Source organism: Tyto alba, unplaced genomic scaffold, assembly GCF_018691265.1.
Source record: "Tyto alba isolate M040663 unplaced genomic scaffold, T.alba_DEE_v4.0 Super-Scaffold_8, whole genome shotgun sequence".
Taxonomy (NCBI): Eukaryota; Metazoa; Chordata; class Aves; order Strigiformes; family Tytonidae; genus Tyto; species Tyto alba.
This window is the reverse complement of record NW_024881329.1, coordinates 5,566,255-5,588,409: the sequence shown is the minus strand read 5'-3', so window position 1 is coordinate 5,588,409 and position 22,155 is coordinate 5,566,255. Positions and strand designations below refer to the sequence as shown.

Below are 22,155 nucleotides of genomic sequence, written 5' to 3'. Positions count from 1 at the left end.
TAATTCTTATTTAGTTGAGAAAGTCCATCTTCAAACAGAAATTGCAAGCAGTTTCCATGTTTTAACCACCTGGGATGATGTTGCAGTGAGTTTTCCACAGGATTTTTTTTTTTTTTTTTTTTTTTTAATTCTCACAAGGACTCAGCTCTAGCTTAACTTTGCCTCCATGTAGAGTGTTGTAAATCCTGGACATTTCTGAATATTGCCTCAGGTTTTTTTGCTGGTTTGTTGTGGTTTTCATATGAATGTTGCTATTAAGAGATTTATGGTATCAAATTCTGCTTGCCACTGCTCTACTTGACTTATAAATGCATAAGATAGTTTAAAAAGTGGTTTTTTTCTTTCCCTTTGTGTGACAGTTTGTAATCAGAGCCTCTGTGAACCCCTAATCCCTGAGTGTAATGTCTTGGAAAAGCTGGTCACTTACTACAGTGAAGAATCCTGTTGTCCTAACTATGTTTGTGGTAGGTTTCTTTTTAAAAGGTAAAAAAGCTCACCCTGTAAAAGTAAAAGACATTCATTAAACTAAATAGTTCAACTTAGAAGCAAAAAGGTAGTTCATGTAGACATCATTGTTCGTATGGCGATTTACAAAATTCTCTTTCATCTAAAAGCTCAGGGTTGGTCTGGTGCCTCAATTTGAGCAGATACAATGATGGAGTCTTGTGTTTAATGACCAGGCAAGAATGTGTCTTTGCTCTCTTGTGATACAAGGTAAAAGCTTTTCTGAAGTATCTTGTATTATTTCTCTGCTCTGCACTGCCATTTCTTAGGGATATAGCATAACAAAGAAGGAATGCTCTATTTCATATGAAGAAATACATCTGTTGTACTTTTTTTCAGAATGTGATCCAGCAAAATGTGAACCAATGGAGCAGAAGCCAAGCTGTCAAGATGATCAAACATTAATTGCTGCTCGGGTGGAGAGTACCTGCTGTATTTCCTATATATGTGGTACAGTATCCTGACTGGTTGAGACTATAAGTGTTTTTGCACAGGCAATGATGTCTACTATTATCTTGCCAAGTAAGACTCCTTGTACTTCCTTTAGTTCTCCCAGCATAATAAGGCTTGAAAGTGGTTAAAAAAATAGGCATTCTGTTTACAAAACATAAGAAATGGCAACAACCATCAAGAGTCACAAAACAGCTTTGTGCAACTGAGTAGTATTCTTGGGTCATGTAGAGGAGTGGTGGTAGGCTCCATGGATGAGAGAGTTGAGGGCTTTTAAGAGACTGTCCCTATACAGTGTGTGGACTAGCTGCATAAATATTTTATCTAAAAGAAGAATGAAGTTACATATGCTCTTGCTCCCTCTATCCTGTTGTATCATCTATGGGCCATCTTACTCATTGGTAAATATTCCACATGTGAGTATTGTGCAAATTTGTTCAGTTCTTTTGCGGTTTGGCCTTTAATGACATATTTCAATAACAAAAATTGCATTTTTGGCACCAATATAGGAGTTCCAATGTTAACTTACAGTTGTTTACGATAATAATGTGATAATGAGGTCCTATTGAATTTACTTTGTTTTTACACATAGATATCTGTGAATCAGAGGGTGAGTCTTGATTAGTTCTTCCATGTGCAAAAATCTGAGTGTTAATAGAAAACTTTAATTACACTTTTGTTATTTACAGTAATTGGGGAGTCACTTCGATCATATGATAGCGATGTGCTGTGTTTGGCTCTTCTAGCTGTCCGCACAGCATCCTTCTGTCTCTTTTATGATATAATGAGTCTTTGCACTGTACATGTCAAAAAGTACCTATTGTGGCTTTCATACGAGTTCAAGTCGGAAGATAACACAGGGATCACAGGAGATGCCCTTTATTGGGGATCAAAGATCCTGTAATTCAGGCAGAGGAGGATTCCTGAAAACAGAAGGGTGGCTTGGTAGGAGAGAAAATCTAGCAAAATTTTTCATAAAAGAAAGGGAGAGAAAATCCTGTTTGTTGTGATCTGACTCACAATGTATTCATTCTTTATAATAGGGGACAAAGAAAGGCAAGCTGTACTGAAAATTAGCCTCTTGTATAGAGACTATAAGGGATGAATGCAAAGTGTGTCTCTTCTCTTTCATATGGGTCTGTGACAAATTTGTGATCGTGTTTCCTAGGAAGTAGTAAAATTTCTTCCTATGTTTTAGATTTAAATAATTGTTTTCTGCAGCATGTGGGGCTTGCTCTGATCATATACCCAGATGTCAAGAAGGAGAAGTTCTTACTGTGGATGGCAACACTACAGAGAGGTGTTGCCCTACATACCAGTGTAGTAAGTTTTACTTGATTTTGGTATTTAAGTAATAGAGAACATATCAAATTTTGTAGTGTGGTTCAGTGCCAAAAAATGGTGGATTAGAGATACAGCTCCACTTATGCATATAAGCAAGCTATCATCTGTAGTCCTGAACAGATAATCTTTACTTTTAAAAATTCATGTGTCTAAAGCATTATCTTAATATCTGTATCATGGAGACAAATGAGTAATTTCAGGAGATTTAAAACTGTTTTAAATATTTACCTAGAGTAGTTTTACTCCACACTACTATTAGCTAATGGCTAGCAATTACATTTTTATTATTAGTCTTTTGAAGGAAGATGTTTTCTAAAGTTATTTATTATGAAGAAGTAATTCACTCTCTCTTGTTTCAGATTTCTGTTAATCAAAATGTGACAACCTTGTGTTTACTGGACTTTCTTTTCTTTTCTTTAATTTTAGTTTGTGAAATACATCGTTGTCCTGAATTCAAATGTATGCTAGGCATGTCTTTGGTGGAGGTATGGAGCCCAGAGAAGTGCTGCCCCTTTCGGACATGTGGTAAAATGACTGATTTTCATTTTATTTGCCTTATACAAGACACTGACAAGAGCTTTTCCTCTTGGGTTTAGGTCTGGTTTCAGCCAGCTATACCACTGTGATCTGCTCATGAACAAATAATATAGAAAAATCATCTCATCATACAGAACGTCTTAATCTGTCTGGTTTGGTTCACAAGGTGGTAGCATACTGTAGAATTTTCCTGTTCAAACTGGGTGACTTATCATCTTGAAAATTTTGTATTGGGTTTGCGTGGCAAGGTTTTGGTAGGAGGGGGGTTGCAGGCGGCAGCTTCTGTGAGAAGACTCTGGAAACTTCCCCCGTTTCCAATGGAGCCAATGCCAGCCGGCTCCAAGATGGACCCACCACTGTCCAGGGCCGAGTCCATCAGTGATGGTGGTAGCGCCTCTCAGATAATGTATGTAAGAAGGGCAAGAAGTTGTTGCACAGCATCAACTTCAGCCAGAGAGAGGAGTGAGAATATGTGAGAGCAACAACTCTGCAGACACCCAGGTCAGTGGAGAAGAAGGGGCAGGAGGTGCTCCAGGCACCGGAGCAGATTCCCCTGCAGCCCGTGGTGAGGACCATGGGGAGGCAGGCTGTGCCCTGCACCCAGGGAGGTCCATGGGGGAGCAGATCTCCACCTGCAGCCCAGGGAGGACCCCACGCCAGAGCAAGGGGATGCCTGAAAGAGGCTGTGACCCCGTGGGAAGCCCACGCTGGAGTAGGCTCCTGGCAGGACCCGTGGGCTCGTGGAGAGAGGAGCCCACACTGGAGCGGGTTTGCTGGCAGGACTTGTGACCCCATGGGGAACCCATGCTGGAGCAGTCTGTTCCTGAAGAGCTGCAGCCCTGTGGGAAGGACTCACATGGGAGAAGTGCGTGAAGAGCTGTCTCCTGTGGGAGGGAGCAGGGATAGTGTGAGGAGTCCTCCCCCTGAGGAGGCACGAGTGGCAGAGACAATTCGTGATAAACTGAACGCAGCCACCGTTCCCCATCCCCCTGATCCACTGTGGAGGAAGAGGTAGAGAAAATTGGGAGTAAAGTTAAGCCCAGGAAGAAGGATGGGGTAGGGGAAGGTGTTTTTAAGATTTGGTTTTATTTCTCATTATCCTACTCTGATTTGATTGGTAATAAATTAAACTTATTTCCTCAAGTTGAGTTTGTTTTGCCTGTGATGGTAATTGGTGAGTGATCTCCCTGTTCTCATGGGTTCTTGGCCCATGAGCCTTTTGCTATATTCTCTCTCCACAGTCCAACTGAGGAGGGGAGTCATAGAGCAGCTTTGGTGGGTACCTGATGTCCAGCCAGGGTAAACCCACCACAGTTACTAAGTTATTTATGGCTAAAAAAATAAAAGAGGTTAGGTTCACATGTCAGGAATTTGCCAGTTTACAAAGATGGTAGTATATCATACTTCTCTTTGTGATGTCTTAAACACAATTCTCCGTTGCTTTATGTTGATTGTAATGATTGCCATCATTGCAAGGCTAACAGCTAGAATGGTCATCTTTTTTTTTAATGTGTTCAGGTAGACTGTAGTTGATAACAATGCTGTGAATTGTTGTAAGAAGTAAAGGTGGTCACAGAAGCTGGTATAAGTTTTCAGGATGGAATAGAAATTAAACATAATTCTGGACTCCCCAGATAGGTATATTTCAAAAACTAGCAGAACTTCTTCAGTGATGACTTGTAAATCTGGAATTTCTATTCTCTCTGGTGCTCTGTTTCAAGCAAATGGCATATAACTTTCTAAATTATTGTTTCTGTTATTGTATTTTGTTTTAGAATGTGCATGTGAAACAATCCCCAAACCTCAGTGCAAACTGGTATGAAATTAATTTTCTTTGTCAGTATTTTTTAATTAATTTCTTAATAAATCTATTTATCAGTATCTTACTAAGAGTTTTATCAGTGAAATATGAAATGCCATGCCATTCTCTTATTTTTAAATTGCTTTACAAGAAGATATATCTATTGTTAAGAAGTCAGTTAAGTTTAAGTATCTTGCAGAATAATATGGCTGCATAGCATTGATGTTTCTGGATTTTTTTTATGACCATATCCTGCCCTGAAGTATTTGTAGAGTGGAACTGCTTTTATGCACCTGAGGATAAAACTTTGTTTTTAAAGTGTCAGAACTAAGTGCTTTAAAGCATCAGTTTTGTTAATATTATTTGCTATAGTGAATATGTTAACATGTATCATGCACTCAGACTACTGATTAAGCAGAACTTATAAACTATTTCATTGTGACTTGTTCCACGTTAAAAAAATGCTTATGAGCATTGCTGGGTGGTTAGTTTCTCAGTACTGGGTATGCTTTGATTTTGCTTGTCATTATTTTATCCAGAAAATAATACTGCGATGGGAATAATTTATAAAAATTATAATTTGGTGTCCTAGGAATGAATTAGAAATAGTACTCATTTTTTATACAGGAAATTGAAAATGATTTGTAAGTGAGGTTGTTAATACTTTAATTTCATAGCTGAAGAAACTTGGGCATAAGGAATCAGGACTTGCAGAAAACAGGGAGAAAAATCATAATATGCATATGTATAAACAATAAAAGGCAAAATTAAAAAGTACATCAGTGCTATTGTAATACTATTTATATCCATGAAGTTATTCCATGAAAGAATACACTCCACAATGCATGGAGATTTCTGTACAAAGGCAAGCCATTGCATTTCATTGATTGCCTGCCTTAGTCTTTTCTGTCCTAAACGTCTGCTGTACTGACACCAAATACCATTCCTGTTTTTCAAGTGTAAAAAAAAATCCCAATTGGTTATCATTACTAAATTAAATGTCCCTGTGGGTGATGAAAGTGGATTCAAAACAGGTTTCCAGGGTCAACAGATAGTGCTAGTCAAATCCTGAAGGAAGGGTGTTTAGAAGGAAAAGATCATGCAGATAAGAAAACACCGTTGTTTCACTTCTCTTTTTTTCTGCTTTTATACACTTAGGGGCAGAAACTTCAGATAGATGAACAGTTTCAGAACAGTACAGAAAATATCTGTAACTGTGTTAAGTATAAATGTGGTAAGTCAAAAAATAGTTTAATTCAAAGAAATGCCCTTTCAAGTGCTAAGGTAAATTAGGAATTTTAAATCGGCTATTCACTTTGAACATGGTACTAAGGAGGAAAGAATTGACTGACATAATTCACAAATAGTGTAAGAAGAGTCAAGAAAATAGGACCCCTCACTAAATATTTGGTTGATGATGGCTTGTCCTTCTATTCTTCTAGTTCCTGCAGCAGGAGTTCTGTTCAGGGAAATAGCAGAGTTTTGGGAAAATTGGGTGGTGTTGAGTTGTGTTGACTAAGCAGCCTGTATTTTGCCAATCTGGAGTAAGGACTCCAGCAAGAAACTAAAATACACACTTAATGTCCACAGAAAGAAAGGTCCCACTAACCCATTATGGGACTACTCAGGAGGTAGTAGACATGCTTATGTGCTTTACAAGATCAAGGATAGCATTGAGCACCACACAAATTCATCTTAGAACATTCCCAATAGCATCTGGGAAAACTTAGGAAAAAAAATTTCCTGTGGGGCACTCAGTTGGCCAATACATTTGGGACTGTCCTTGCTTAGATTTCTACAACAAAGTTGTATAGTTCTGAGCTAATTACCCTCTGTGCCCTCAGTAATCAGTGGGGAGACACAGACATTTCTCAAGTACACTTCTTATCCTGAAGTAGACTTATATAACAAATCAGCTGAAGAGGCGTGGTGGTGCAGCTATTAGAATATTATATATTTGTTTAGTTTTCATGCATGGTTATATTTGAAATAATTTGGCGATTGTAGTGAAGCATTAACAGTATATATCTGAAAATAGGACCCATAATTCTTAAAAGAGGTAGAATAGCTTTTTCCATTCCTGTTTTACTGTTGGAAACATTTTTTAACACAGTTTTGATGCCAAGCTGATTGTCCTGAGCATGCTGTTTATTTTCGTGTTTTCTTGTAGTGAGAGACAAAGTTTGCCTGAGTAATGAGAGAGGTGTGCTGCTTCCTGGACAAACAATTGTGGAACACAGTGCAGATGGCATTTGCCATATTTCTTCTTGTACAAATGTGATTGATCCCTCCACTAAATACTACCGAATAAACACATCTTCAATTGACTGTGCTGTCAAGTGCAAAGCTGTAAGAATTTCAGAATTTTAGACATCTGTATTGTGACTGGTGCTCTTAATTACATTTCATTGGGTTTTGTTGAGTAGATTACAGTCATAGGAAGAAGATGGAAAGAGATCTCCCTCCAAGGATGTGCTACTGCACTTCTGATAGAAGTTTAAAAAAGTTTCACTCCCATCACAGTTTCATCCCCACCCATGTAAATCTTATACAAACTAATGTATATAGCATACTGCCACCTTGCATCCCTGTATAACTTTAGCTGCATTATGTGCAAACTGGTACAAATTCCTTGGAGACAGTAGCTCAATAAGAATTGGGAAGAGAATAATTCTAAATAGAAAAAGAATTCTAAATTTGGTGAAAACAGCTTTATAAAATAAACAAATTATACCTTGTCTTTTTACAAAATATGATACATTACCATGGGAATATTATATAGGTTACTTTTTCTAATTATGTACTTGATGTCTAATTTCTAAAAAGTCAAAATTTCAGTGATTCTTGAGGTAAGTTGTGAGAATTCCATTTGAAAATGGTAGAAAGACCAGTTCGATCTCTCAGAGTTGGAACTTCTACCCATTTTCTTCAATTAAGATCAAAGGTATTTTATAAAAGCGTCATGTCAAGCTGCAAGATGGTCTTATACAAGGAGTAATCTATTTGATTTTGGCAGAACCAAGTCTATCAGCCTCCAAAAGATTTAACCACTTGCTGTGGTAGCTGTAAGAATTTGTCATGTCTCCACACTTTCAGCAATGGCACAGTTTCCAATTTTAAGGTAAGTTTATACATGTCTTATTCCCTCAAAATATTTAGAAGTAGACAAAAAAATTATGAGATAGGGTACAACCATTACCATATAAAATGTTCCAAGAAGAGCTTTATTTGGTCAAATACTAGGAATAGTTCTGTATGTAAAAAACATTGATTTATTGGAAAGTCAATTGTATATCTGTCTACAAAGATCAAGGGATATTGATATATCAGAGAATTATTATCAACTTGACTATTTCAGAACCTGCTTAACATTTTCTATTTAGTGAACTTTTAAGTTCTGTACTTAAACAGAACTTTAACATGCATCTAAATTATATTTGGTTGCAAGTATTAGTTTTGGTTCAGACAAGATCACATTCAATTGAATTGTATTATAAATACTTACATTACTGATTTTGCTGAGTAAAGTTTCTGGTTTACAATTTTTAACAGCCTGGTACTGTTTGGATTTCAAACTGCATCAGATACGAATGCACCAACACAGCAACAGGACCAGTCCTGGTTTCCTCTTCAGTTGGCTGCCCACCCTTTAATGAAACTGAATGTGTGAAGGTCAGTATTCAATATATTGTTTGCATTCCTGCTATGATTGATGTTTGCATTAAAAGATTAACACTGACAAAAGACTTTTTTGTCTCAACAAGGGAGGAATTACGAATTCTTGCAATGCCTGCAGTTTTGCCCAGATGTTTGAAGGTGAAAAGCTCTAACTGCACATACAATGTGCCACCAGACTGCCCAGTTGCACAGCTGGACAGACCTCTTCTTATTCTCAGCAAGCTTTTTTTTCTTTTCATAGAGGCTTGTAATATCAAACTAGTCCTCATACACCTGTCTGAACTTGGATGCTTTTCTGGGTTGGACCTCTCCTTTCTGACTGATTTTCTGTGCATAGCAATTTGATTCATCAGTGGTTAAAAAACAATGAAGAAAAGGAAAGATTTTCTGAATATCAGGAAAATCTTTTCTACAGTGAGACATAAGGTTTTGTGGACTATTTTTGCAGCAGAAGCAAAATCTCTATTTGAATTTGCAAACTGAGATTAGACTAGGTGCCAGGAAATGTATGCAGGGAGCAGTCTTGTATTGCTCTCTAATTCTACATTTACATGTGGGTGGGAGGATACTTCCCTTAATGAATGGTACACAAGCAGAGTACAGTTCTAATGGAACTAGTTGGCTGTAGTTTTCTCACCGATAACAATGGATTGGTTCTTCAGAGAGAGTCTCAGGTACGTAGCTGGTGAAAGGCTTTTTCCTGTTCTAGGCAAACTAAAAACGCTAAGGCAGAGAGACAGACAATCATGGCTTGAGATGGACATCAAAAATTGAACTCTCCTTCGATGTAATCCTGAGAGAGCTTTTTAAAAAGCTGCAGCTATTCCTCCCACAGTACTCTGGGGAGTGTTTCATGCTACAGCACTGAAGACAGCCATGAATCTCCACTATGGGAAGTGGGTGGTTTCTCATTTAGATGAGATTTCTTGCTGCTTTGAATTCAGAATCAGTTTTTTTGTGACTGTCAATACAGCCTCTACAAGAATTCAGAGGTTTACTCTAGCATATGATGGAGTCAGACTTAACACAGTCATTCCCCCTCCAAATGTGGCATTTTGATAGCTGGTGATGTATAGTGGCATTCAGCAGTAACCACTTAATACTCACTTGTGCTAAAACAGTCAAGTTAGATCATTTACAGCCAAACCTTTATCCATTCACCAGAATGCTGCATTTGCCTGAATAACGTTGCAGATCTTTATCTGGAAGATATTTCTAATACTGCAGATATATGGGAATGAATGTTTAAAAAAATAACTTTTTTTTTTCCTCTTTATTTCTCTCTTGGTCAGGTTGGAGGCTATGTTGTGCCATTCTTAGAAGGATGCTGCAAAACATGTAAGTGATTAATGACACTTCCTGCCTCACAAGTCTGTCTGACTTGCTCTTACCTTAGAAATAAAGTTGATTCTTTCCTGCATGAAAGCTTGATTCACAGATTTCAAAGGCTGTGCTTTTCCCAATTTTAGTCATGTGAATACCAGTGAAACTGGTGGAGTTAAATCAGAAGAAAGTAGTTTAACATTGAAGGGTTTATTCTCCTGATAGTGACTGTGGCTGGCCAAGTCGCTAAAATTGCTACCTTGAGTATTTTGTTGTTAAAACTCCTCAAAATACTAGTTACTGCATTTAGTATAATAAAAGGCACTGTGTTTTGGAAGGCACCCTAAAGCACACTTCATCTACATTCGTATCTTCATATTTGGTAAAAATGAAGTTGATCTATACAGTTTGTAAGTTAAGGCTGTAAATTATTAACTGATTGTTATGTCGTCCTAGGTTCCATTAATAAGCATAGTTCAGGAGCTTTCAGGCAGTATCTTTTAAAAGAACTTAAAATTAAAAAAATCTCCCCTTACTTGATTACAAAGATATGTTTTGACATCTATGAGAGTTAATAAATGTTCTCTGGAAAAAAAAAATAAAAAATTCTCTCTAGAACAGGTTCCGTTATTCTTATGCTAGTTCTTAATATAAATCAAGAGCTAAGTACATTTTTTCTTAACACAGTGGTGCATAGCTGAAACATTTTGGCTAATTTAATGAAGAACTTAGCCTGAGGCAGACACCTAACCTGAAGAATTTAAGCTCAAATACTTTAAGTAGACAATGTTATAAGCAATTGAAAACGAGATTTTATAATCGGCAGTATCATATTATCTTTTAAAAGGTGCAAAAATCTCACTTCATTTGCATAAGTGAGTGGAATAGTGACCTAAAAGCTAAAGCTAGAAGGAGGTAAAGTGTAGGGGAGAGCTGGAGAAAAGTGCAGGTATTTCCTGTGGGGTGGGATGGGACCTGAACAATCATGACCACCAAGTATGGCACCATGTGCACAGTTACTGCAGTAGTATGTTGCCAACTGGAAGGTACCTTTTGGTGTTACTCATTATGTATTACATTTTGTAGTACAAACTGTATTGAAACTGTGGAAGAGTTACCTGCTTTATTCCTGCTCCTGATCACTGTAAGGGAATGGCAATATCTCCTCATGTTTTCTTACTCTGATAGACCTGTGTTTCAAGCACTAGTCCTAATTCTGTAGCCAATTCACTATAGGGTCTTTGAGATTAGTTTCTGGTTATCTGATGTTACCCTTCAGTGCCTTAGCAGCCATATAAGCCAGCTTCTGAACGAACAATTCATTAAGACTGTTAAAAATCCACTAAGCTACTTTTCAGCAGGGCTGAAGATCTTGCTACTATGCTTAGAGAAAGATCATAACCACACTCTTAAATAATGAAGAGAAAAGTAAGTTATTAATCTGGGGCATGCATCACAAAGTAAAATTAAACCTTTGAAAAATGCAGTGACTTCTGAGATGCATTTACAAGTAGATTGATACTGTTTTGATTTCACACCTGTTTATAGACAACATAGTACCTCTGTGAATCATGTAGTTCATTCTGACTCTGAACAAATCTGACATGACAGCTGTTAGTCAACTGTAATTGTGTGAGACATTTATGGGAAGGTTATAAGGTTTTTGTTTTCTTCTGAAGTACTTTACCATGAGAAACTGTAGGGATTTTTGCTTTCAGTTTAAGTGGTATTTGAAAATTAAGTCCCAGAAGTTCCATCAAAACCTAGAGAGTTTTTACAAACACTGCTCAGAGTAAATTATACTATTTCTTTCCTGTAGCTCCAAAGGGCAACTTAAATTTAGGGCACCAGAATGTCAGTTATACCAGTGTAGATCAGATTCTTCCTGGTTTTGACAAAGGTTTAGCAATGCAAGTAATACCTGGACATGGTCCTGCGCGGCCGGCACAGTGATCCCTGCGTGAGCAGGGAGGTAGGACCCGGTGACCTCCAGAGATCCCTTCCAACATCAGCCTGTGATCCTGTAATACACGGACATTTTAAGGTTGAATTCTTTTCTCAAATACGCTGAAATCTAGTAACTCAAAAATGTTTCATGCTGACAGGGAATCCTCTGTAACATGTACTCAATATGTAATATTCTTACCAGGTTCTTCAGTGTCAATGCTCGTCCCATTCCCTGTTAGCCCAGTCACTGCTACAGCCCATGCTAGCTGTTACACAGGTACATTTTCCTGGAAATAAGTAGGACCAACCCAAACAGCATCATTGTTGATTTCCAACAATGTACTCCCTGATAGGAGCATCAGGCTACACGTTACCCAATTATGCCAAAAGCTGCAGTGTAGTATAACTGCTCATGGTTCAGAGTGGCTCACATTTTGGTTTTGTTTTGTTTCTCATTTTGCACTGTGTGGGCAGTCCATTGTTGTTTGCCAACAATGTACTGTTGGTAGTAAGCACTTGCATGGTCTTTAGCTTGCTGCACGTGTAAAATTGCTGTGTTTAAAAATGTAAGCTAACTCCATTATGTTTACAGTGCTGTAGAGCATAGAGACTAATGGCTTTGCTTGTTAAAACTTACTATGTAAGCAACATTTTTGAAGATGATGTATCATACAGATTTGCTTCCAGTGGCATATACAGTAAAAGCAGATCATTTCTTTCTCATCTGTATTTAGGACAGTATACTGAAAATAGGAAGCCTCTGTCTACTCCGTGAAAATTGGAGATTACCTTTGTTCTTTTTAATAGAGCAAGGTAATTTTTTGAATTGTAACATCGTATGAATGCAATTGTTTCGGCATTTATTTTGTGAAAACATCTATTTCTGTAGGAGCGATTATGTTGACTGTAACTTTGTACATCACTGAGTGATACATCCTTCATTAAATTACACTTATGACTGTAGTACTACTACACTGAAATCTGTATTACTCTTTCGTATTGACATCACTTCAAATGACAATGGTGTTATGAGTCAACCCAAAAAAACAAGCAAGGATTTTCGACCATACAGACTGTGAAAAACAATCTCCTTATAATATGACATGTATAAGATGCTCACATGTGTTTGTGAGGTTGTTCATGGAAAAGTATATTGTGTTGCAGAGCTCATTAAAAGCCACTGGACATTAAAAGACATACATGGAAATACATTATATATTCATTTCTTTATGAGATCTGATGTACTTTCACTATAGCCTGGATGAAGTCATGGCCATAGGTGCACTGAATTTTCCATCCTACCCACCATGTATAATGTAAAAGAAGAAAGGACATGAATATGACTATGAAAAACATGAAATAATGGTGAGTTTTTTATTTTCAAAAATATTTTTTTTTTCTTCCTTTCTCAATATACTTTTTCCCTAAGGAACTGTAATTCAGTGATAGTGGAGCAGTAGCCAGCCATTTCTGGTTGTAAGTTTTTATTTGCTTCCAGGAAGATTGATTGCTGTTCTTTCTTTCATATTCTAGAAACCTCTGCTATGTCTAAACAGTAGCAGGCATATATATTTATAAAAAAAAAAAAAAAAAAAAAAAAAAAACAAAACAAAACAAAACAAAAAAAAACAAAACAAAAAAAAAAAAAAAAAAAACAAAAAACAAAAAACCAAACAAATCAACACAAAAACCATTTCTCTCTAAGCAGTACTACCTGGTTTGACAGTGATTACAGCAGGGAATCAGACATGGCACGTCAAGATGTAATAAACCTATGTCACAGTTCAGTATTGGTTATTGGTCAAACCAATGAGTTTTTTATTACCCTTGCTTTTCTGGAGCTTACTGTATTCACTTTGGTCAACATCTTTGGATTTCTTGGCTGAAAGAAAATGCAGCTCTGTAAGTGGAGAATCATGTGGGATTACATCATGGTGTGTAAAATCTGCTGTGAAACTGTGGAAGCTGTTATAATGGAACGGACTATTAATTTCTCTTACAGATCTGCAATGTGAAGTAGTTTCTTCAGCCCAGAGAGGATCATCATAAGAAGATACTGTGCTTTCTGATCTCTAATAACTGAACTTTAAACTTCTTTTATTTTCTTCAAATGTTCAGGATTCCCTTCTTAAATTAAGTTTAACTCCTCATTTCATGTCATGATTTCTTTTTTCTTGTTCATTTCATCCATATACTTTGTAGATACTTCTGTGAGGAAAAATGTGGAAATAATGCTAATGAAAATGTAAATAAAGTTTAGTTTCTTCATTGGTGTTCTTTTCCTTATTTAATAAAAGCATACAGAAATGTAAAGCCCCCTGAAGCCCTATTCTTCATCACATTCTGCTGTTAAGTGTTAAACTTCATTTATACCACTGGAATGCAATTTCTACTATTAAAATTTGTTACTGTTATTTAATAGAAAATGCTTGTTATGCATTATTAAGCCTTCTCACAGGAGCGGTTGATCAATTTTACAAAATTTTTTGAAAGCCAGGGGACTTACCCTTAAGAGGTTTCTGAGTGAAGAATGAACCTTTTCAAAATTGTTACTGAAGATAGGAGACAGACACTTTAATGCATGAAATAGAATAGCTTTAAAAGTGACACAGTGTATAGCTAATGCCACTTTGACAAAGTTTTGTATGTGCGGTGATGTATTGGGTGTTTCCTTCTTTGTGTCTCTTGACCCCAGGAATGTTCAAGTTTGAATGCTTAGATTTGAACATTCCTTGACATTTGGGACTGTCTTTGCAATGTTTAGAATTTTGAGCTGATATTTTTCAATCAATGCCCATTTTGCAGGTAAGGATGATGGAAAATTCTGTAAAAAGGTGACTGTTAGGATGACTATCCGCAAGAATGACTGCAGGAGTAACACACCAGTAAGTAAATAATTATCACAATTTCTTTTAACAGAAGGGAAAAAATACAAGTAAAAAGAAGAAAAGGAACACAAGTTCCACAAGGCTGTTGTCTGCATCTCTCTCTCACAGAGACAGAAGCTTCTGTGTTTCACAGAGCTGTTTTAATGTTTCCCTATATTCTCAACAATCATTTTCTCAAATAATAAGAAAAAGAGGGATGTGACTTCTGCTTTTGTATGCATTTAGGCGCATGTTGATTTAGTGTAAATCCAAGTTCTCAGTTCACCCTATAATGCAATTATTACATGCAAATTAACGTTGATATAACTGAATGTTGCCAGTGATATACTACAGTAAAATGGCTGCAGATGTGTTTAATTTTCCATCTGTCTAGTGAAAGTATTTAAATGCCAATTTCATGAGGAAAGGAATCTTGGGTCCTGAAGGTTTTTTGAGACAGCAGCATGAGTGCACTGTGAAATGTTTGGGAAGAATGAAGCGCTATCGGTGTGACTGCTGAAGGATTTACTGTAGGAGGACACCAACAGTGTCCTGCTGGACACGAAGGCAGTGTGAGCAGCAGCAAGGGTGCAGACAGACGTCTCATGTGAGATGTGTAAGAGCGCCTGGAAAAGCTGTAATAAAAGAGTATAGGGAAACAGCTGTAACCTCTAAAATGACTCTGAGTATGTTTTGTAAACTGTTGAACAGCTAGGAAATTTAGTCTCAGTGTCTCGTTGAACAGAAACACAAATCCTGACTATTAAACGTGAAAAAATTATCAGTTTATATGACTGTTTCTGTTAAAGTCTGTATTACAGTTTTGGTATCACTACTAATAATTCCCTTTGGCTTTCCAAAGGATTGATTATTTATATTCCTCCTTACAGTGTAGCAACACTGCATCAGTGTATCACTGAAATTAATACTGTAGGGAGTTGTGGACAGAACATTTGGTGTTATGTTAAAGCCAAGGTTGTTATGAATACTTTAAAATTCAAAACTGAAATTGTTCCTTTGTGTCTGTTAGTAGCCAAAATCCACTGTTACTGCGTACTGAAATTGTCGGGAAAGTCACCATTAATCATTAATATAATAATGGAGACCTGTCTGGGCAGTGTAATTCTGAGTTTTAAGACATAGTGGGATTTCATAAGGGGCTAAAGGAGACACCTCCGCATTTTTCTTTGCTTTGCCACTGGATTTGAGTGCCTAATGTCTTCAGACATTCTTGAGAACTCCTAGCTTTATTTCCTAGCTGCTTCAATTTGCTGATTATTCTTCATGTTTGTTACCAGGTGAACATTGTTTCATGTGATGGAAAGTGCCCATCTGCAAGCATTTACAACTACAACATCAACACATACGCAAGATTCTGCAAATGCTGCAGGGAGCTCGGACTACAGAAACGAACTGTGCAATTGTACTGCACCAGTAATTCAACCTGGGTCAGCTATTCAATCCAAGAGCCTACAGATTGTTCTTGCCAATGGTCTTAAAGAAAAAAAACATAAAAGGAAAGAAAACAGCAAGCCCGGCTGTTCCCAGCATATGACAATTTGGATAGTTTGTCTCTTAAAAATACAATAGTAAATCCACTGAATTTTACCAGTTTAATGCTAAGAAACAAAAGAGTAAAAGTATTTTTGGACTCTTCTAAATTTCTGAAGAATGGCTTTACATCATTTGTATTGTGATTTGTCTTCATGTTCATTCGCAGGGATTATTTTAAGAGTTCTTGTGATATGTGCCAACTTGAGAGGTGAAGTGATCTACATTAAGAACACCTCCAGAAAAAGAACATCATCTATTTTGTTCTGGAAGGCTGGCCCGCTCTTTGTCAGGCACCCATTCCTGCTTTTAATCATTGACCGGCTTACCTGGCAGCAGTTCACTGCTTTGAATGCATTGCAATTGTGCAAATACATTCAGTGTTTATTAAGAAAAATTGTTTGGACAACATGAGAAGAATTTTCAGTTTAAATCATATTCCTGTTGCAAAGTAGAGCATGTATAAGAAATTCAAGTAAAGAATTTTTTTTTTTTGAATCGGGGAAACATTGTCAATACTGATGACTGTATGTAATATTCCCCAGTAATAATTTCAGTTTTTCTAGTGTATTTTATATTGTAGTGAAAAACATTATGACAAATATGTACTGTATGGAACAGACAGACTGTTTTTAGGCTATTGAGATTAGTCATTAGTAGTTACTTTATCTTTCTGCTAAACAATATGACATAAACTGAAAATACACAGATTTAACCAATGAAAACCGTTTTACATTCCTTTATATAGATATAACTTAAATGAAAACATTCAGCATATGAAATGCACCATACTTAAACTGTTTCTTTAGGAGAATGAACTTCGTTTAACACTAATTTTAAAGATGTGAAAATTAATTAGGAAAAAAAGAAAGCGAGGATTATGTATCTGTCTAAAAGAAAAACAAAGTTGAAAATCTTTGTCACATGTATAGTAGAATGCAACTTCTTATGTCAAGTGTTCAATACTGAAAATGTACAATTGTAAGGTTTGAAATTTCAAAAGCACTTTTGCTTATGAACTTGAACAATCAACAGTTGTTGAACTAATTTTTTTCTCCGCTAAGCTGATGTTGCTGTTCTATTCTTTTCCAACAAATGCCTCCAAGATCCAGCAAAAATTAAATAGCTTTCATTTTGTAGATCGCGCATAGTGGTACGCTTGAGATCCTTTAATAGAAAATAGATCTCAGCATAACTTCTTAAAAAGCTGCTTGTCTGCAGTTAATCCAAAGAGAAATGTTAAAATCAATTGTGAGCATTTTTTATATTAATTTTGTATACTGTACATGTCGTTCTTATAATATCTAATAAACAACAGGAAGTCTTATTTTGTTACAATTAATTTTGCTATCATTGTTAAAGCTTACTATCATGTGATTCAACACACAGTGTTTACTAATTTATTTTTCAGCAGTGCACAGTTAATTTTAAGGTTTGCTGCTATCACTGGTACTAATGATCTAATACTACATCAGGGAAGACCTGCATATGGGTTTTTGAAAATCTGCATCTTTTTCTGATTCCACCACAGTTCACTTTCCTCTTCAGAAATGCAAAATTCAACTATGTAATTTTATTCAAAACAAAAATTGGAAAACTATTGCTCATCAAAATATGACAACACATTTCAGACACTAAGTGTCAGATAGGCTGTTTGTTCTGGAAAACCAGGGGAAATAACAAGGGTAAATTTCTGCGCATTTCCTTTCCACAGCTTTTTCCTAAACTGTTCCTCAGGATTGACTGCAATGAATAGACTGTGTTTTGAGTACGTGTAGGCATTTTGTTATAGTACAGTTGTTATGTAGTGATTACCCTTCAGTAGTTAGGGCTGAATAAATCAAGATCTAACTGTAATATGTGCAGTCCATACCCATTTATTAAGACACGTTCCTGGTTCAAAGACAGCTTCTAAATAGTGAGAAAGGACAGAGTTTAGGAGGAGCGCATCCTTTGGAAAACCATGGATTGAGGAGCAGAAAAAAAAAGTGCTGTTGACAAGACATTGAGCAATGTCCTTGAACCCAAGTGCCTAAAATTCAGGCTTTGGCATTTGCAAAGGTGAAGTTCAGCCTCCCTTAGTACCAGCTGGCAGATGCCATCCTAGAGGGTAAGAATTAATAAAAAGGCCTGCTTTTTTTGTTTTCAAGCAAGATGGTATTTGCTGTGAAGTGCCAACCACCAACATGAGGGACAGAGTCAGAGCAGGAATTAGGCCAGCTGCCATGCTTCCCTCAGCTGTGGCATTGCCACTTGATCTAATGGCAAAGCACTCATTGTTTCCTGCAGCACAAGGCAATTACTCTGAAAACCATTTGAGATCCAAACTTTCAACTCTTGGTTGAAAAGCAAAGTTAATACTGGCAGTGAGAGTAGAATGCAGACTGCAGTATATCCAATAACTGTAATCAAACACTGCTACTGCTTCTACTTCGGAAGTAAAATAATAAACATTGTGTTAAGTCTCTACTTCTGGTTTTGTAAACTTTAGGCTTATGCTAAGAGAAACAAGGGAAAAGATCCAAACTGCCTCTAGCTTGATGGGGGAAGCTACTTATTTCCCTGCCTCCATGTTAAATTACTTCACAGACACTTAGCCTGTCTGTGGTTAGTTCAAAGCAACGCAGGCCATTACCCTCTATTTACCTTACCCTGTGTTTGCACAAAGCAACTCAGCTGGAAGAAGATTTTGCCATATTTTTCATTCCACATCTTTGGAAACCAAAGGGACCTCAACCAGCTGTGGGTTTCATCTGACTCACCCGTGCAGGAACTGCTTGGACTCCGAAGTCCTAAAATAACTTTAACTCCTTTTTAGTAAGAAGTTGTCTTTTGCTTGATTTTGTAGGTGTAATATGAAGTGCATACAGTACTGAAGCTATTCTTTTTAGAACACATGCATTTTACCATCACAACCTTGTTTGTGTCTTTATTACCCTTAGAGACATATGTGCACTTGGAGCTAACAAAATACCAGAGCCTTTATGTAAATTCTCATAGTGGCAAAAGTTAAATTCTGCATTCAGAATATAAAAAAAAGTTATTGGAGGGAAACTTGCTTTCTAAAAGCATTTCTGCCATGATATCCTCTGTTATAATTGTTCCTGTTGGAGCAGTGCACTGCACACAGTTCAGAGACAAAATCATGACTGGACCCTTCACTGAGTTCAACCAAGACTTCTTACAGTAGAAGAACAGTGTTTCCTAAGGACCTACAAGAAGAAAAAAACCACCAAAACCTGATTTTAGAAGCCCAGGAGAACCAAAAAATCTACCTGTTTAGCAGATACTGGGCAGCCTTTTGGTGAGCCACCTCAGCTCCGTGGCTGCTGGGGCAGCAACAGGCGTGAAGGCCGCAGCAGACTTTGCTTACAAACACAGGGAGGGGGTGAGACACCAACAGCCCCACCCCTGTGCTGCTGCCATGTACCCACTGCCTCTCAGCACAGAGGCCAGAAGGGGTTAAGGAAAGGCCTTCTCCCCTCCCTCCAGCTAAAAAGCCAATTTGCACCAGCTGAAGCTTGTTTCTGTGGGGCAAAAAAAGGTGGAGGTGGTGATGGTGCTGGTTTCTTTGCCTCGTGGATAAAACCAACGTGGAGGGGGTAGTACAAGTGTCTGGTGAGTGTTTTTTTTCTGAACCAGTCTTTTATGTTATAAGATGTGAATGGTCAGTTGATAGGGGTTCTGTGGGCTGTAAAATGAATGGTAGGAGGTGTATGGCCTTATGTGCCCTGGCAGAAGTTTTCAGTCTTTCTTTTGTGCTTATCTCAGTGTAGCTGTGAGAAAGATTTGAAAAAGTAGTATTTTATTCTGTAAAAACTGACTTCTAAGTGGTGAAAGCAGCAAAGAAATAACGGAAAATGTTAGTGGTGTTGGAAACTTTGTGCTTGTACAACCCTATTTGAATTAGCTCTTCAGGCTCTGCTGGGAGAGGTGGCACTGCTGTAGAGCAGGCCTGCTTCACTGCTGTAAATCTGAAACTGGCGATTGCTAGCAGAAAGTGTAGCTATTAAGGTAATCTAGTTTTCTTGTCTTTTGTTGACTTAGAGGTTGTCTGTAGAAATGGTTTTCTAGAGGCTGATTAACTTAGAGCAAACTCAAAGGTGGTGCTCAGGTGATCGCTCCAGACAAATTAATGCTGTTGATGCTCTTCTGGCAGAGATCTTGTGACTGCTGCTCTGCAGGCCTGAGTGTGTGGTAAAGTTGTGTAAACTGAATAAAATAAACCAAATTTGAAAAAGCTTCTTCAGAATATAGGTGAGAGACTGAGTAACTTGATGGAAGGGGGGAGAAGGCAGGAGAAAATAGGTATATGGTAAAAGGCAGGAATTGTTCTTAATCTCTAACATTATAGAAAATAACCTTTTTTTTTGTTTACTATAAATGAAAAGGCTGTGGGAGTGAAACCCTGACTTTCTTGAAACTGAGGCTTGTTACATTTCTTTATAAGTCTCAAAACTTTACCCCTGAGGGCCATGTTCTCCTCACATATATTTGCATATGTGTAGTTTCTCCACAAAAGTGATTCCTTATGTAGGTACAGAAACCTCACAGACTTATTTCTTGTTAAAGCTAGGATTTAAAATCTTTCCAGTGCTGGATTGTTTTCCATCTTTGAATAAAATATTTAGTGATTTGGGTATGGTAACATTGCTTGTTCGTTATGATGCTGATTGCTCGTTGTTATCTCCTCTAAAAAACATTACTTGTAGTACCTCGATCAAGCTTACTCACCCATGATTCACAGGAAAAATATAAATGATTTGGCAGCTGGAGACTTGAGTATGATGGATATTGGCCATTAAGAAAGGCCTTTAAAAAGAAATACAATGATATCAATTGTGTTACCTAAACTCTCGCTGCCTGGGTTATTAGTACATGATCTGGTCTAAGGATAACAGCCTCTTGAGTAATGTTTCCTCCAATTAGCGATAGTGCTGCCTGGTGGTTTGGTAAATTAATCTGAAGTATTGGCATCTGTTGGTCTGCAGTTTAATGTGAACTATTAGTCATAAATTAAATAACTTACATCTACTCAGAGAGCCTCTCAAGTATGCTATCAATGAAGTCAGACCAAAATAATTCTAAAAACTTAATCTTCACTCGTATCTCTGCCCACACCGTCATCTTTCTCCCCAGTGCAAGTGGTTAGCCATGAATAATTAAAATGAGGTAACAGCTGCTATGCAGATGGTGATTTTTTGGAAAAATCCCCTCTCAATGTGATGAGGACATCCAACCTCTTTAGAAAGAGTACCTGACAGACTGCTATCCCCTCAGGTCTGCTTTCTGTATAGAGTTTTAACAAAGGCTTTGATCATGTCAGCTCACTTTAACTGTTTAAAACATAGATATCTGAATTAACTCGGGTGTCTAGGCTCCATCCATCACCAAAGAAAGACGTGCAACCAGAGGGTGACTCATCCCATCCTGAAATAAGTGTCTAAGATTGATGTGATGAATCATCTTCCAGATGTATCATCTTTCCTTCTCACTGTAGAGAGAACCTGGATGGCAAGATGTGGTTAGGAACCTCATTTTAAGGTTGTTAAAATTAGTTGAAATTAAATTCTCCCTTAATGGTTCAAGACAACTCAAAAGAAAGCTACTCTGACAGTGTATATGGCATATTTTATCTGAGCTCCTCATATGAGGTAATTAATGGTAATATTTGATTTGCACAAAGCTGAACGTAATTTGTCTTGTACATATTTCTCTGTATGTCTTAAACTGTGCTTATTTCTACATATGACAGCTATGCCTAAACTAACCCTCTATCTCTAGAGCTGAAGAAAGATGCCATCATCAGCTGAATCTTCAAGATGGAAAAGCGCAACTGAATTTGGGAAGATGATGCGTGTTTATTGCCGTGACAAGGTGTTATATTAGCTGGGAAAGATCTATAAGGTGAGTCAATTTTAAAGTACTTCTGTTTTACACTGTTTATTGCAAAGGTGCTGGCTTGAGTCTTGCAAATGATTCGTGATCTTGCTTTCTAAGCTTTTTGGCTTTCAAGATCTTTAAGGTAATAAAACCCGCTTATGAAATATTGTTGTTCTTTAGTATTTTAGAGTGTCTGGAATTGAGTTTGAGGCAGTAGAGAGGCTTTTCAATACATGGCCCTTTCCCAACTGTTTGATTTTTTTTTTTTTT

The 22,155-nt window shown here is 37.2% G+C and overlaps 1 protein-coding gene across 1 annotated transcript in view; it reads left to right on the top strand.

The window, feature by feature from the left end:
• OTOG (otogelin) overlaps window positions 1–17,282 on the top strand; it is a 105,575-nt gene extending 88,293 nt beyond the window's left edge. The window contains exons 45-56 of the mRNA XM_042785098.1: window positions 360–464; window positions 844–954; window positions 2,176–2,277; window positions 2,725–2,823; window positions 4,611–4,651; window positions 5,795–5,870; window positions 6,807–6,985; window positions 7,653–7,757; window positions 8,189–8,308; window positions 9,607–9,652; window positions 14,390–14,469; window positions 15,750–17,282. Coding sequence (XP_042641032.1) covers window positions 360–464; window positions 844–954; window positions 2,176–2,277; window positions 2,725–2,823; window positions 4,611–4,651; window positions 5,795–5,870; window positions 6,807–6,985; window positions 7,653–7,757; window positions 8,189–8,308; window positions 9,607–9,652; window positions 14,390–14,469; window positions 15,750–15,950 — 1,265 coding nt within the window. The 3' untranslated portion in view covers window positions 15,951–17,282. The remainder of the gene's footprint in view (window positions 1–359; window positions 465–843; window positions 955–2,175; window positions 2,278–2,724; window positions 2,824–4,610; window positions 4,652–5,794; window positions 5,871–6,806; window positions 6,986–7,652; window positions 7,758–8,188; window positions 8,309–9,606; window positions 9,653–14,389; window positions 14,470–15,749) is intronic.
• The last annotated feature ends 4,873 nt before the right edge of the window (window positions 17,283–22,155 follow it).